At 44.8% G+C, this 15569-nt stretch overlaps 1 protein-coding gene across 1 annotated transcript in view; it reads left to right on the top strand.

The window, feature by feature from the left end:
* reln (reelin) overlaps nucleotides 1–14933 on the top strand; it is a gene marked incomplete at its 5' end in the record, with an annotated part of 178783 nt that extends 163850 nt beyond the window's left edge. The window contains 8 exons of the mRNA XM_084060861.1: nucleotides 505–680; nucleotides 1237–1310; nucleotides 1515–1676; nucleotides 2988–3145; nucleotides 4350–4569; nucleotides 4856–5053; nucleotides 5183–5281; nucleotides 14276–14933. Coding sequence (XP_083916987.1) covers nucleotides 505–680; nucleotides 1237–1310; nucleotides 1515–1676; nucleotides 2988–3145; nucleotides 4350–4569; nucleotides 4856–5053; nucleotides 5183–5281; nucleotides 14276–14378 — 1190 coding nt within the window. The 3' untranslated portion in view covers nucleotides 14379–14933. The remainder of the gene's footprint in view (nucleotides 1–504; nucleotides 681–1236; nucleotides 1311–1514; nucleotides 1677–2987; nucleotides 3146–4349; nucleotides 4570–4855; nucleotides 5054–5182; nucleotides 5282–14275) is intronic.
* Nucleotides 14934–15569: the final 636 nt, after the last annotated feature.

Consider the following 15569-nt stretch of genomic DNA (forward strand, 5'->3'; position numbering starts at 1 on the left):
GTTTTTCAGGCCAAGGACCCCCTAGCAGAGAGAGACATGAAGTAGGGACTACTTCATGTCATTTTACATATTGTAAAAAATGGTGTTGCATATTAAAATTTCATCAGTGTGTGTTGGATTCACGTCTATATGTATTTCCAGACATTTAACAACTTAAACCCGCAATACTTAGTAAACTTACTTGAGCTTTGACTCTGTACTTGGTCTGCTCTTTTCCCCCCTCTACACCAAACCTCTTTCACCTTGGTACCTAGTTAGGATAGATACGAAGTTCATTGATAATTAAACCAGTAACTGCATTTAAATTTCTGTCTGTCTGCCCTGTCTGTCCTGTCTGTCTGTCTGTCTGTCTGTCTGTCTGTCTGTCTGTCTGTCTGTCTGTCTGTCTGTCTGTCTGTCTCTCTGTCTCTCTCTCTCTCTCTCTCTCTCTCTCTCTCTCTCTCTCTCTCTCTCTCTCTCTCTCTCTGTGGGTGTGTTGGTGTCTGTGTCTCTCGCCCCCTCTAGAGGGCGTGTCCCATGAGGAGAGTTGGAGTTTCTATCCCAACGCGGTGCGGACGGCCGGGTTTTGTGGGAACCCCTCCTTCCATCTGTACTGGCCCAACAAGAACCAGGACCGGACTCACAACATACTGGCCACGCGAGAGCTCATCGTACAGCCCGGATACATCCTGCAGTTCAAAGTAAGGAAGTAACATTAATCGCTCATCAATATCGACCTTTGATTTTGATTGATTGAATACTTTATTAACACATTGGGTGCCGAACACAGTCTGAACCGTGTTTTCACAGAGTAGCGCTTTCGTGCCGAACATGGTCTGAACCGTGTTTGGTGTCTTTTTTTTTTTTTTTTTTTTATCCACACGGGAGGGGCTGGAGTAGCTCTGGGATCACCCGTGGTGATTCTGAGAAGGATAGGCCAGATGGATCATCGTGTCAAAAAACATGGCTCCCATCCGCTTCCGTTCTATCTCCTTCTCTAAAACCCCTATAACTCCGAAACTTTTTACGCTGGGGAAAACGACTCATTTTGTATGCTTGATCGATCCGCCATTGTTACTCGCGTGAGAGATGTTATCGTTCCAGGCGTTAGCCAGGACCATCGGGTAAAATGGAGGCATTTTATAAATGAAATATTTAAGGTGTTTTCAATTTTACATGTGTGTGTTTGTGTTGTAGCTTGTTGTTGTGATGATGATGATGATGATGATGATGATGATGATGATGATGATCTTGTAGATCGTTGTCGGCTGTGAAGCAGATCTATGTGAAGATCATCATTCTGTTCAACTGCAATACAGGAAGGATGCCCGGTGAGTCCTCTCCTCCCCTCCCCTCCCCTCCCCTCCCCTCCCCTCCCCTCCCCTCCTCTCCTCTCCTCTCCTCTCCTCTCCTCTCCTCTCCTCTCCTCTCCTCTCCTCTCCTCTCCTGTCTTTGTGATTATTGTATTATTGTTCTCATATTGTATTAATTACTGTATCATCGGGGTAAATACGTATTCTTCTTTCTGTCCTCAGGTCAGACTTGTGGCAGCTGGTCCAGTCGGAGTGTCTTCCCTCCAGTGTGAACAACGTGGGCTGTTCTCCCTTCCAGTTCCATGAGGCGTCCATCTACAGTCCAGTCAACGTGTCCACCTGGACGCGTGTCACGGTCCCGCTGCCCGACCACGTGTCCTCAGGGTACCACCGCACCCCCTAGCTGCTCTAATGTGGAACTGCGTTGTTTGCAGCCGTGTGGCTCAGTTAACCCATTAAGACCTGAGGCTGATTCTACAAATGCCTTCTAAATCAGTGGTTCTCAAACCTTTTCGTGCCAAGGACCCCCAAAATGACCCCCCATCTTAAATATTTTTTTGTAAGAGAGGATTTGTGTTAAAAAATAATTATTCACCATTTTTCAAACCAAAGCCAATACATACTCCTTCTGACGTCAAAAAACGTTCCTGTTCGGACAGGCTTTCGGTAACGAGTTCTGAGAAAAGGTTCCGAGACCGCCCATCAGAAGTTCGGAATGATGTTAATTTGTAGTTATATCATCGCAGTTTACGGCCCTTAATGGATTTAGATTATAAAAATGAAAATTGATTATATAAAAAAAAATTAAATCAGCTCTACTGCGTTGTTTTTTAATTGCGTTGTGCTCCAGAGCGCCAGTTGTGCTCCACAGCAGTATTGCCAGATTTTGTGAGAGAAACAAGCAACCAGGTCTATGAAAACAAGCCCAAAATAAGCAACTAGGGGCAGGTCAAGTTGTATTGTTTAATGCAGTGTTTCTCAAACATTTTCATCTCAATGACCCCCAAATGTATATGTATCTGAAAATATGTTGTGCCAGTGACCCACGTACAAGATTTGCGTTGTAGAATGTTCCAGATTTAAATTGACCTGGTAGATCGGCTATTTTCCGGTGTATATAGGGCATAGCAGTTGCGGCCACTTCCTGGTTCCACTTCAAAATACTCATTGCATGCATTTTTCCCATTGACATTTCCAAAAATATTTATATCAATTAATTTAAACCTAGAATCAAGCCATCCAGGGTCCTGGTGAATCATGACCATTAAACATTTTTTTCTGAGATTTTTTTTTATTTTATATTTAATTATATGATGTACTATATTTAATAAATACCCTTTGTTTTGCCGTTTTCAAAAAAGTTTTTTCACAGAATCAAACGTTTTATGGTCATGATTCACTAGGACCCTGGATGGCTTGATTCTAGGCTTAAAATAATTGATATAAATATTTTTGGAAATGTCAATGGGAAAAATGCATTGAGTATTTTGCAGTGGAACCAGGAAGTGGCCGCAACTGCTATGCCCTATAGGGAGCCCAAATAAGCAACTACGCTTTAGAAAAAAGCCCCAAAAACCCAACCTGCAACTAACAGTATTTACAAGTGACGTTATCGCTTATAATAAGCAAACCTGGCAACACTGCTCCACGGCGCCACCATGTGGACTCATGTTTTGTCTCCGTCGTGCTCCACAGCGCCACCCAGTTCCGCTGGCTGCAGGCTGACGGTGCAGGGGAGCGTGTCAGCTGGGCTGTGGACCACGTTTACATCGGAGAGGCGTGTCCTGGACTCTGCAGCGGACACGGCTACTGTACTGGAGGCGTGGTCTGCATCTGTGATGAGGGACACCACGGTAATAAACAACCTATACATTCAAATACACATCTCTACTAACACACCCTCCATCCATCTTCAACCGCTTATCTGGAGTCGGGTTGCAGGCACAACAGTTCAAGCAGAGAGCTCCAGACATTATCCACTTCCTCCTGGGGGATCCCAAGACATATCAAGGCCAGTGTGGAGATATAATCCCCAACCATCTGGTCCTTGGTCTGCTAGGGGGTCTCGTCCAAGTGGGACGTGCAGAGAGGACCTCCCTAGGGAGACGCTGAGGAGACATCCGCACTAGATGCCTGAACCACCTTAGCCGGTTCCTTTCCAAGTGAAGGAGCAGTGGTTATACTCCTGCTACCCGGGTGACTGTACTTCTCACCCTATCTCTATGGGAGAGGCCAGCCACCCGTCTAAGAAAACTAATTTTGGCCGCTTGTATTCACAATCTCATTATTCCGGTCATGACCCACACTTCATGATTAGAGAAGGAACGGTAACACTTGCTCATGAGGTACCCGTAATTAACGCTTAATTTATGATTACCTAATACATTATTTAAGTGTTAATTAAGCATTTATTCATCATGAATTCCTAGTAAATCATCATTAATTCATGTATTAAGTAACTTTGCTTAACTAATGATTAACAAATGATGTTAATTCATGATAACTTACAAGGAATTCATGATGAATTAATGCTTAATCAACACTTAAGCGTTAATTACGGGTACCTTATGAGCAAGTGTTACAGTAGGAACATAGAATGCTCGGTATACCGAGAGCTTTGCATTCCGGCTCAGCTCTTTTCATCACAACAGCGCGGCACGGCGACTGCAATAGACCATATTCACACGGCAGCCATATTGCCATTAAGTCAATTAAATGCACTCCAGTTGCCACCCCAGTTGCCACAGCAACGCAATGTTAAATTCCAAAATGGCCGCCGTGTGAATATGGACTATAGGCTCTATTCACAGCAGCCATATTGTGAAGACATTCACAGGTGTTACCAATGATACTAATGAAGGCTCTGTTCCATTCTGGTCAAACAGAGTCAGGGTGCTGATATTGTGCATGTTGGCCCACTGGACACACCATTGGGTCTACAGTTGGGGTCCTGGGACCCTCATGGGCTTCCAAATGGCCCCTTACAGGAAACTCTGAGAGAGAACAGGTAACTCTGAGAGTGTACAAATGGAACCATTGTGCGTGTGCGTGTGTTAGGGGAGGACTGCTCGTTGACCTCCAGTGACCTTGCCAGCTCCATCAAGGACAACTTTGAGTCGGGAGGCGTGTCGCAGGACAGCTGGCAGCTCATCCAGGGAGGGGGCGTCGGCAGTGGGTGTGGCCAGCTGTCTCCCCACGCCCACGGAGACTCACTGTACTTCAACGGATGCAGGTTGAGACAGGCCCTCACCAAGCCTCTGGACCTGATTAGAGCTAGGTAAATATATACATACAGATACGTATATACATACATACATGATGAGACAGGCCCTCACCAAGCCTCTGGACCTGATTAGAGCTAATAGGTAAATATCGAGTGTGTGGTCCTCTGATGCTAAAAGGCATATAAACAAACTCCAGCTAGCACAAAATAGAGCTGCAAGATTAGCACTTTATTGCTCTTTTAAAACCAATGTTTAAAACCAATGTGTGTGTGTGTGTGTGTGTGTGTGTGTGTGTGTGTGTGTGTGTGTGTGTGTGCGTGTGCGTGTCCGCGTGTGCAGTAAGATCATGTTCGTGCTGCAGATCGGCAGTGTGTCGCAGACGGACAGCTGCAACGTGGCTCTGGAGCGTGTGGACACGGTGGACCGCGCCGTGCTGCTCCAGTACAGCGTCAACAACGCCGTCACCTGGCACGTCATCGCACAACACCAACCCAAAGACTTTATAAAGGCCCAGAGAGTCTCCTACAACATACCACTGTGAGTGCACACACATACACACGCATGCACGCACGAAACACATTTCAAAGCGATTTGGAGACCATTTACGCACGCACACACGCCGTAGTGAAGCATGCTTGTTGACAGTGTTCCCCTGGTTCTCTCCAGAGAGGCGAGGGTTAAAGGCGTGATGCTCCGCTGGTGGCAGCCGCGTCACGACGGAGCCGGACACGACCAGTGGGCGCTGGACCACGTGGAAGTCGTTCTGTGAGTACCACCGGACCCCCAGACCCTATCCCACCTCGGACACCACACCAAAACCCACCATTATAATACCCAACGGACCCCAGACCCTATCCCACTTCGGACACCAAACCCTCTTATAATTCCCAACGGACCCCAGACTCGCTTTAAAACAGGGTTTCTCAAATGCAAGTCCAGGGGTAATGCAGGATGCTTTGATAATATTTGGAATTCATCAATATCACTTCAGTTTAACCACTTAAGACCCTCTCTATACTTAATACAACGGACCTGAGTTGCACTGTACCATAGACTGTAAAAATGAATGGACAAAGCGATGCCATTGGTTTCTACAGAACGTAAATGAAGCCGATTGTTCAGGAATTTCAAATCCGCCATCTTTCTATATAGCGTCATATCGCGTCATAGCTAATGCAACCGGAAATGAATGCTATCGGTTGGGTAGCTTGTCAATCAAGAGTGGGGGCGGGGAATGAATGCTATTGGTTGTGTGGCTTGTCATTCAAATCATCCAGTCCCCTCCTAGAGCATACCCTACTTTATCGTCAATTTTGAAATAAATGGGACCATAATTTACCAAAACGCATATCATGATGATTGAAAGAAGACTTTAAACTAGCGCCTGGAAGCATATAGTATTTATGACAATGTTTACTAAGGTAAGAAAATCAAGTCTAAAGCTCGTCAAAAAATCTGTAAAACATCGAAACTACAGGCCATTCATATGAACTGTCACTTCCTATATATACTCAATTTCAAAGGGTAATGCTGGGCCCTTGCACTGTACTTGATGCGCTCTTTTTCAATCTACACAAAATCTCTTTGCCAAAAATAGCAGATCTACAAATTCACAACGAGTTGTGAGCTTGTTGATAAGATATTTTGTGGCAAATGTTCCCCCCAGAATAGGGATGCTGGGGGGCAACAAGTTATGTTCAATCTGTCCTGATTAAAGCTGATATTATCTCAAGCTTTCCTCATGACATAATGTATTTTAGGGGGAAAGACTTTCGTTTTTATGTACCGTAAGTGGGCATAAATGTAAGGTGCTATATAAAGTAACAATGTAGTTCAGGGGTGCCGTGGATGAAAAAGTTATTCACAGGGGTGACTTGAGCCAACAAAGTTTGAGAACCACTGAGATATTTATCGCAATAGGACTTATTGCATTGGGCGAGAACATAAAAACGAGATCAACATGCTAGTCTTTGTGTCGTGGTGTCATGGGGCATCGCAGACGCCAAATCGCCAGTCTTATGACATGTCGCCCAACAAGAGGAAAAGACACACATTCGTCGTTCCCGATGTTCACAATCAATACCGCCCCCATCTGACGGAGTCAAGTTAGTAGTTAGTAGTGTGTAGGAATGGACGCTTAAAGGTGATATTGATAAGATTTTTATGTGAACAAAACAATGATACTACTACTACTATTAAAATTTTAAAATAATATTAAATACATCAACAGCACTGCTAGCCACCCCCCCCCCCCAACAGATAAATAATAATTAAATAAATAAAACAAAATAAAAATAAAATAGGATTATGAAAAAACAAATGTATGTGCTGGGTCCAAAATGAATGTTTTGTTTACATGTGTAAGCTGACAGGAAGCTCTGTTTACCTTTACATTATGTTTACATTGGGGGAGGTAGTTTTTTTCCCCTCCCCCTTTAGAGATGCTCGGAGGCAGCCGTCGCATTTCAACGATGCAAACTGCATGAGTACTGCCTTATAAATGTGACGCAGTGAAATTAAAACCTTATGCAGCAGAGGTGTTGTTATGTGGAGTGGAGTGGAGTGCGACGCCTAGTGGCTGAATGTTAGGTGTACATAGCACCTTTAATGTTAACCAATTGCTTGTGTGGTCAAACTGCCAGAGTGCCTCAGTGTCCCGTAGAAACCTCACAACTCCAGTTGGATATACAGCTCATCAAAATATTGATGAATTAATGGATGAAAAAAAAAATATATATATATATATATGTTATGGAATAACTTTGTTTTATGCAAAAATGTGAGTGCTTAGCTTTGTTTTCATATTATCCAATTAAACATAATATCTTTAAGTGATCATTTCATGGATTAGATAAATTGCATTTACCATTGCATTAACATTGCCATCATTTTATGGTTTAAATGTATCCAGATTAATCGAAACGTATAGTCGACCCATTCATCTATAAGAGATGGTCAAATTGGAGATGTGAGTTCTTCTTTTACAGGACACTGTTGGTTAAACTCAATTTATGCTCCACGTACGATGGTGTCGCTTGCCGAAAAGAACTGATCTTGTCGCCAAGCCACGCCATGATGCGATGGCGAATAAATGAAGCATTAATGTTCAGCGTGCTACATATTGTTTACATAACAATACGTTGTTTACATAACACTACATATTGTTTATATAACAATACATGTTGTTTACATAACAATACATGTTGTTTACATAACAATTGTTGTTTACATAACGACACGCACTGTTTACATATCGTTTACATAACAATATACAATGGTTACATAACAATACATGTTGTTTACACAACAATACATGATGTTTACATAACAATACATGATGTTTACACAACAATACATGTTGTGTACATAACAATACATGTTGTTACACATGTTGTTTACATAACAATACATGTTGTTACACATGTTGTTTACATAACAATACATGTTGTTTACATAACACTACACATGTTGTTTACATAACAATACACAGTGTTTACATAACAACATGTTTACATAGCACTCCATAGAGCATTTCAGTGCATTCTGTTGCATGTTGCTGCTGGATGTTCGTTCATGCTCGAACCCGATGCAACACACACACACACACACACACACACACACACACACACACACACACACACACACACACACACACACACACACACACACACACACACAGGGAACCAGGGAAGGTCACAGCCTTCAGGCTGTGCTTTTTTATTTTTGTCTCTCTGTCAACACACCTGTCTCACTCCTCTCACCTCCTCTCACACCTGTCTCACTCCTCTCACTCGTCTCACTTCCTCTCACACCTGTCTCACTTCCTCTCACTCCTCGTTTTTCCTCATCACTCGTTCCTTCTCCTCTTTCCTGCTGCTTGCATCACTTCCTGGTTTGACCTTACATCACTTCCTGGTTTGACCTCGTTACCTCTCCGCTCTGCATCCTCTCCTCCACCTTCTCCACCTTCCTTCCTTCCTTGCCTCCTTGCCTCCTTGCCTCCTTGCTTCCTTGCTTCCTTCGCTCTACCTGTCCTTCTCCTCCTCTCCTCTCTTCTTTGACAAACAACGGACAACTGCAACACTCTCTCTCTCTCTCTCTCTCTCTCTCTCTCTCTCTCTCTCTCTCTCTCTCTCTCTCTCTCTCTCTCTCTCTCTCTCTCCATATTTGTTGCATAATGTCTCTCCTCATTCTCTCCTTTCTGCTTTTTATGTACTCTACCTTATCTCTCTTCCTTATTCTCACCATCTTTCTATTCTACTCTTCTGTTTATCTCACTCTGTTGACTCGCAAAAACCTCTCTTCCTTGTATTTCTCCTCTCTCTCTCTCTCTCTCTCACTCTCTCGCCTCTCTCTCTCTCTCTCTTTGGTCATGGCTCCGCCCCCAGGCCGGTAGCCCCGCCCCCTCAGACCTTCCTTCGTGACAGCAGCTCCGCCCCTTCCCCCCTCGCCCCTCCCCCCTCCTGTCTAACCTCTGCTCTCTTCTGCATTCTGCTCTCTCATTGGCTATAGCGTCAGGTAAGTCAAACCCCGCCCCCCCCCCTCCACGCCCCCTCACCACGCCCCCCCCCCACCCAGACTTCCCCCCTCCTCATCTTCCTCATCTTCATCACATCCACACATATATCTATCTGCACACTACACAAAATAAAGTCACTGCTATTTTATATCAGTCTCTCCCTCTCTCTTTAAATTTGTGTTATTAGTTGCAGCTTTGTGTTACAGTCACTTGCAGCTGTTTATGACATAGCCTACTCAGACAGACAGACAGACAGACAGACAGACAGACAGACAGACAGACAGACAGACAGACAGACAGACAGACAGACAGACAGACAGACAGACACGCGCGCACACACACACACACACACACACACACACACACACACACACACACACACACACACACACACACACACACACACACACACACACACACACACACACACACAGGTGCTATATTGTTTCCCAAACAAAGGATCCGGACCCATTTTTGGGTCGCAGACCCATTTTTATGGGTTGAAAGTTAAAAAAAATATGCACTTATTTAGATTGCAGACAAAAAATAATCTGCACAGAATAGAAAATCGACAAGCGCACAATTCATTCCAAGCTTGTAGATCGGCTATTGTCACTATTGAATAGGGCTTAAGTAGTTAATTCATGATGTGTTTTTGTATGTTTGGGTCCCAGGGGAGACACCAAAATGTCTCTTGTGGATCTTGAGACAGATGCTATTTCGCACCTATCTTCCACCTATCGTTGTCAAATGGTGCTTTAAATGAGCACCTATATAGGTCCTCCTATGCACCACATGCTTGCATTATTCATAATGCAAGTAGCCAGACACAACATCCCATACTATCCCATAGCTCAGACCCAACATCCCATACAATCCCATAGCTCAGACACAACATCCCATGAAATCCCATAGCTCACAAGGGGCACAAACGTCACAACCAATAAACGAGGCCTTAAAGTAATCTAATTCGCTAGACAACACATCTAACACGCAACGGCAACAAGTAAACATACTGTAAATGGTGAATATGTCAAAAGGTTTTCTTCTGCTGAACAGAAAGCAACCAGTCTGCAACATCCAGTGAAGATATGGGGCTCATTTCACAAAACCTAGGTAGCAGAGGGGGACCCCAGGGGTCTGTGAGAGGATTCCATGGTGTCCCCAGGTAAATGAGTAAATATAACCTAAATATAACTTGGTTATTTGAAAATAGCTGATGGCGTTGTGAGCTTGTAGATGGGCCATTTTCAAAAAATAATGTTTTAACAATAAACATATTGTATTGGGGTCACTGGCACAAACCATTTTCAGATTGGGGTCTGCAACGGCCAAATACATTTACATCCTTGACACAAAAAAGTTTGTGAACCACTGAATTCTAACCAGATTAACTTAGTTATCCTGGATATGTTTATCCATGACCCAGTTTCCTGAAGGCAGTTACTATGGAGATCTATTCTGTGAAGAGCCAGGTTTAATTCATCCTGGTGCCTTTAGCATCAATCTGATCACAAACCAATAAGTTTTTCCACATTTATTCCATTCTTATGTGTTGTCTCATTTGTATTAGCCTGCATTAAAATAACACAGGTACCATTAAATGACCACTTAAAGCATCACTATGTAACTTTCCTCTTCTACCCCGGATTTGAACCCGGTTTCCTGCGCAAGTGCTGACATTTTTAGCATTGAGCTAATTGCCTGCTTGCTCGGTGCAAATTTGTGTCAGATCCTTTGTCTAAGTGATACATGACCTTTGCCACAATCTAAATGTTTAGAAGAGCGGGGAGACAAAATACAACCACCCATTTGTATATGTTATATAGTATTAACAGACTGCCTACAGATTGGACAAAATTCACTTTTATTAATTAAAAACAAGTTACATCGTGAGGCTTTAAGCCCTATGCTTGTATATATATAGAGACTATGTCAGAGCATATTTTGTCTCTCATGGGCGATCTATTTTGCTAGGCTTATTTGTGGAATATGTAACTAAATGCCACAATCACTCACCTGGGAGCCCTCTAGTGGCTTTGGCCCTGTGCTGCAACCCATGTAGCCCGCTGGGGTAACCACTTCAACCCTATATTTTTTCTGAAAATAGCCGATTGACAAGCTCACAACGAGATCTGCTATTTTCTGCGAAAGTCTTCCCCAGCGGTTATGTATTTCACCTCAAACACTCTGACAATCCACAAATAAAACCAATGTTTAGGGGTGTTGGTGCCAGAAGGGCAACAGTAACAACACACACACACACACACACGCGCACACGCACACGCACGCGCACGCACGCACGCACGCACGCACGCACGCACGCACGCACGCACGCACGCACGCACGCACGTACGCACGCACGCACACACACACACACACACACACACACACACACACACACACACACGTTGTTGCATGGCTTCATGTTGCCTGTCTGTCTGTCTGTCCAGTCATGTCTGTCCACAGACGACATGCTATGATCCAGGAAACACTCCATACTGCCCCCTTTCTGTTGACAGGGGAGCTGGCCATGCAAACACAAGCGTGCGCGCACACACACACACACACACACACACACACACATGCACACATGCACGCATGCACACACGCTCAACCACAAACACACACAATGACGTTCAATCCGGAAAATGTCTGCGGCATGTCCAGGATCGTGTGTGCGCCTATATAATCTACATTGTTTAAAAAACAAAAGTTTAACCAAACAAATGCCACACACACACACACACACACACACACACACACACACACACACACACACACACACACACACACACACACACACACACACACACACACACACACATGCGCGCACACACTCTCATCCCACTTTCATAGCCCCACTCCCTCCATCACCCCCTCCCACATACAAACACCCCCTCCCGCCCCCGCCCCGCTTCTCAGAGGCTCCTCCCTGTCTGCCCTGTCTGCACACCTGGCTCACTGGCTCCGCCCTGCTGGATGGAAGAGGCAATGAACAGGCTAAGATCTGTGATCTACCACCGCTTCACCTGAACGCACCCTGTGCTTACTTCCTGTCTGTGACCCTTGTGTTTCCTGTAGTTTACTTCCTGTCTGTGACCCTGTGTTTCCTGTAGTTTACTTCCTGTCTGTGACCCTGTGTTTCCTGTAGTTTACTTCCTGTCTGTGACCACTTCAACCCGCTGCCATTAGACACAAAACATTGACTGATATTCACCCAAATTTACACATTTCAAAAATATTGAAGCTAATACTTTAATATGCTGTACTTTGCACCTGTCCTGAGTGCTTTCTATAACAGTCATGTGATCTGTGATCTTGTACTTGATGGCTTTAAGTGGTTGATTTGTGACGTCTGTTTGTTTTCGTTTTGTTGGTCCCAGTAATGGCTGCTCCGCCCTTCACTCCACTCAAATAGTGCAGTGTTCCTGTGTGTGTTCCCGTGTGTGTGTGTGTGCATGTGTCTGTGTGTGTGTGTGTGTGTGTGTGTGTGTGTGTGTGTGTGTGTGTGTGTGTGTGTGTGTGTGTGTGTGTGTGTGTGTGTGTGTGTGTGTGTGTGTGTGTGTGTGTGTGTCTTCGTGCCTGTACATATGGGGGTGAATCGTATCATAATTTCATACAGGTGTGTTCCTGCCTAATTAACATAGTACATTTTTGTTGTGCGCTGTTGTGCATGAGTGACGCGCATACGCATCCTGTGATGTGGGTGCGTCATGAATACCAGTGCAGTGGAATGCATGCGCAACACCACGTGCGCATTGTGTGACCATTTAAACTTCAAGAGGAAATTACATGAAATGTCAAACGTCGGTTTTGTGCAGGCGACAAAGCATGCGCCATTAACATTCAATGCAACGCATTCTCACTCCCAAGACGGTAACCGGGTGACGGCTTGGGATAGATTTGAACATTTGACGTCTCGGGAGTACCCAAAAAGTCACATGTTGACTAGGGGAGGGAACTGCCCTGAGTCGGCTGATGCAGACCTCGCAACGTTCTGCTCGGCGCCTCGCTTCAGACGACGCACCTCTGTCGTTCAAACTGTTTTTGGGTTTGAGAATGGAACTTCCGCAGACCGGGGCAGCGCCAAATGGCGTGAAGGCGACCCCCCGGTCACATCAACCGTTTGCCTTTTGGTCAGATCTGTCCCACTAAGTCACTACAGTACGTTTTTGGAGTGAGAGCATGTTGTTCAATGCACTGTAGTGCAGGAATTTTGAGACTTCACCCCCCATAGTGTGTGTGTATGTGTGTGTGTGTGTGTGTGTGTGTGTGTGTGTGTGTGTGTGTGTGTGTATGTGTGTGTGTGTGTGTGTGTGTGTGTGTGTGTGTGTGTGTGTGTGTGTTACGTCTGGTCCTGTGACATTGTGGTGTGGTACTGTCATTGCAGACGTGTCGCTAGCCGTTAGCACCATTGACTTTCATGTTCCGCTGTGTAGATTAGCATGGTGATGCTATCGCTAGCTCCCATTCAGATTAGCATGGTGATGCTATCGCTAGCTAGCTCCCATTTCCCTGAGCAGTAGGAGGGTTCTACTCCAGTGTGTGTGTGTGTGTGTGTGTGTGTGTGTGTGTGTGTGTGTGTGTGTGTGTGTATTAGGGGTGCAAAGGTTCAATAATGAACCGTACGGTTCACTTGTAAATTGCAGCTTTTCAGTTTTGTAATTAATTACACACATTTCTTACTGCCGAAATTGACATTACTATGCATGCCACTGTAGAAACCCCCTCCCCGCGAACAAATCCAGCAATGTCACTCGCAAAAATGGCCGATCTACAAGCATCGCGACACATTGTTAGCTTGTAGATCGTCTATTTTCGGCAAGAAGAAAATGGCAACACTGCTCATTAATGCATGAGAATGATAAGCCTACTGCTTTGACGTGATTATCGTCCGAATGAAAAAACGTTATATATTTTTTTGCTAATAAGCAAAATAAGAGAGAATTTTTCAAATATTGTATTTTGTTTCTTCTTTTTCCTTTTAAAAAAAGAAAGAAAAAGAAAAAACTGAAACGAAACTGACCTGAAAACCGAGGTACAAACCGAATCCACGGGCTAACTGAACCGTCGCAACTCTAGTGTGTGTGTGTGTGTGTGTGGGTTTGTATGTGTGTGCACATGCATGGGTGAGAGTGTGTGCTTGGTAGCGTTTGGGTTTATACAGGGTTTTTCACATGTCACTAACCAGCGTTCCCCCTCCTCTCTCTGTCACACTGTGTGTTGTCGCCCCCTAGCACTCGTAAACAGAACTACATGATGAACTTTGCGCGGCAGAGCGGCCTGCGTCTGCACTACAACAGGAAGAGGAGGAGCCTGAGGCTGCAGGGCACCGCCTGAAACCAGCCGCCAATCAAAAAACACCTGCCAATCAACACATCCACTTCCCCCCCCTACGTCCTATAACCAAGCACCTCCCCCCCGAACTGGACCCCGGCACCACCGCCCCACCTTGTCCAATCAGATTCAACAACACTTTCCAGCCAACCAGCCAATCAGTGGGGAACGAGTGATGCTGATGATGATGATGGCGGCGGCAGCCATTTTGTCAACGTTCTATTTTTTATTTTTTTTTATGAACTTTAAGGATTCTGGTTGTTGTTTTTTTCTCTAATTGTTGGCGTGGTTTCTTCTATTCTGATCGTCCGTTCCCAGTTGACCCAGTTTACCCAGTTCCTCCTCAGTCTGCCCCCCCCACCGCCCCCCCCCCCCCTCCCCTCCCTCTAACACACTGTGAAAGTTGAGAGATAATCTTTAACCCTGCTGATCAGACCAGCTGTTTGCCTCCCACACATGCAGTTCCACTGAGCCACCACCAGGGGGGGGTGGGGGTGGGGCCCTCCTCAACCACTTAAACCCCAACGTCCTTATTGTGGAGAAAGCTTTCGCAGGAAATAGCAGATCGACGATCTCTGCGCTGCGACGCGTTGTGAGCTTGTTGAGCGGCTAATTTCCAATGAATGCTTTCCCCGCAATAACAGAAAACTAGTAGAGAGCCCTGAGGGACTCTGGTCAACCGTATAGGGTTTAAGTGGATACGGTTACATGCTACCACCATCCGACGTCTAACGTCAGAACATCCGAAAAAAAAGTTCTTATTGATGAGTCAACTTTCATACTCCATAACCTGCGGTAATTTATAACCTGAGTGCTGATCAGTAATCTGATGGAATTAATCACAGCTGTGTAGCTTGGTGACCGCGCTCATCATAACTTCTTATTGATGTAATTTTGTACTTATCACCTAACCCATAAGAACAAAGTTTGGACTTTGGATGGTAGCATGTAGCCCCCTTCACCCTCCCCCCTCCCCTCTGTGACCAGGGCTAACGCTGATGATGATGATGAGGATGATGATGTTGATGATATTGATGATGATGAAGCTACAAAGTGTATGTGTAACTTGTTGTTTATTGTGCGTTTGTGGGTTCTTTGATTGTGCTGTTCCGTTCCGTTCTCTCGTTTGTTGTTTTTTTATACTACCTATCTAATGAATTAATTGATTAATTAATTAATTAATCAACCACATGG

This window comes from Gymnoscopelus microlampas, assembly GCF_963454915.1.
Source record: "Gymnoscopelus microlampas genome assembly, chromosome: 6".
In the NCBI taxonomy this organism is placed as follows: domain Eukaryota; kingdom Metazoa; phylum Chordata; class Actinopteri; order Myctophiformes; family Myctophidae; genus Gymnoscopelus; species Gymnoscopelus microlampas.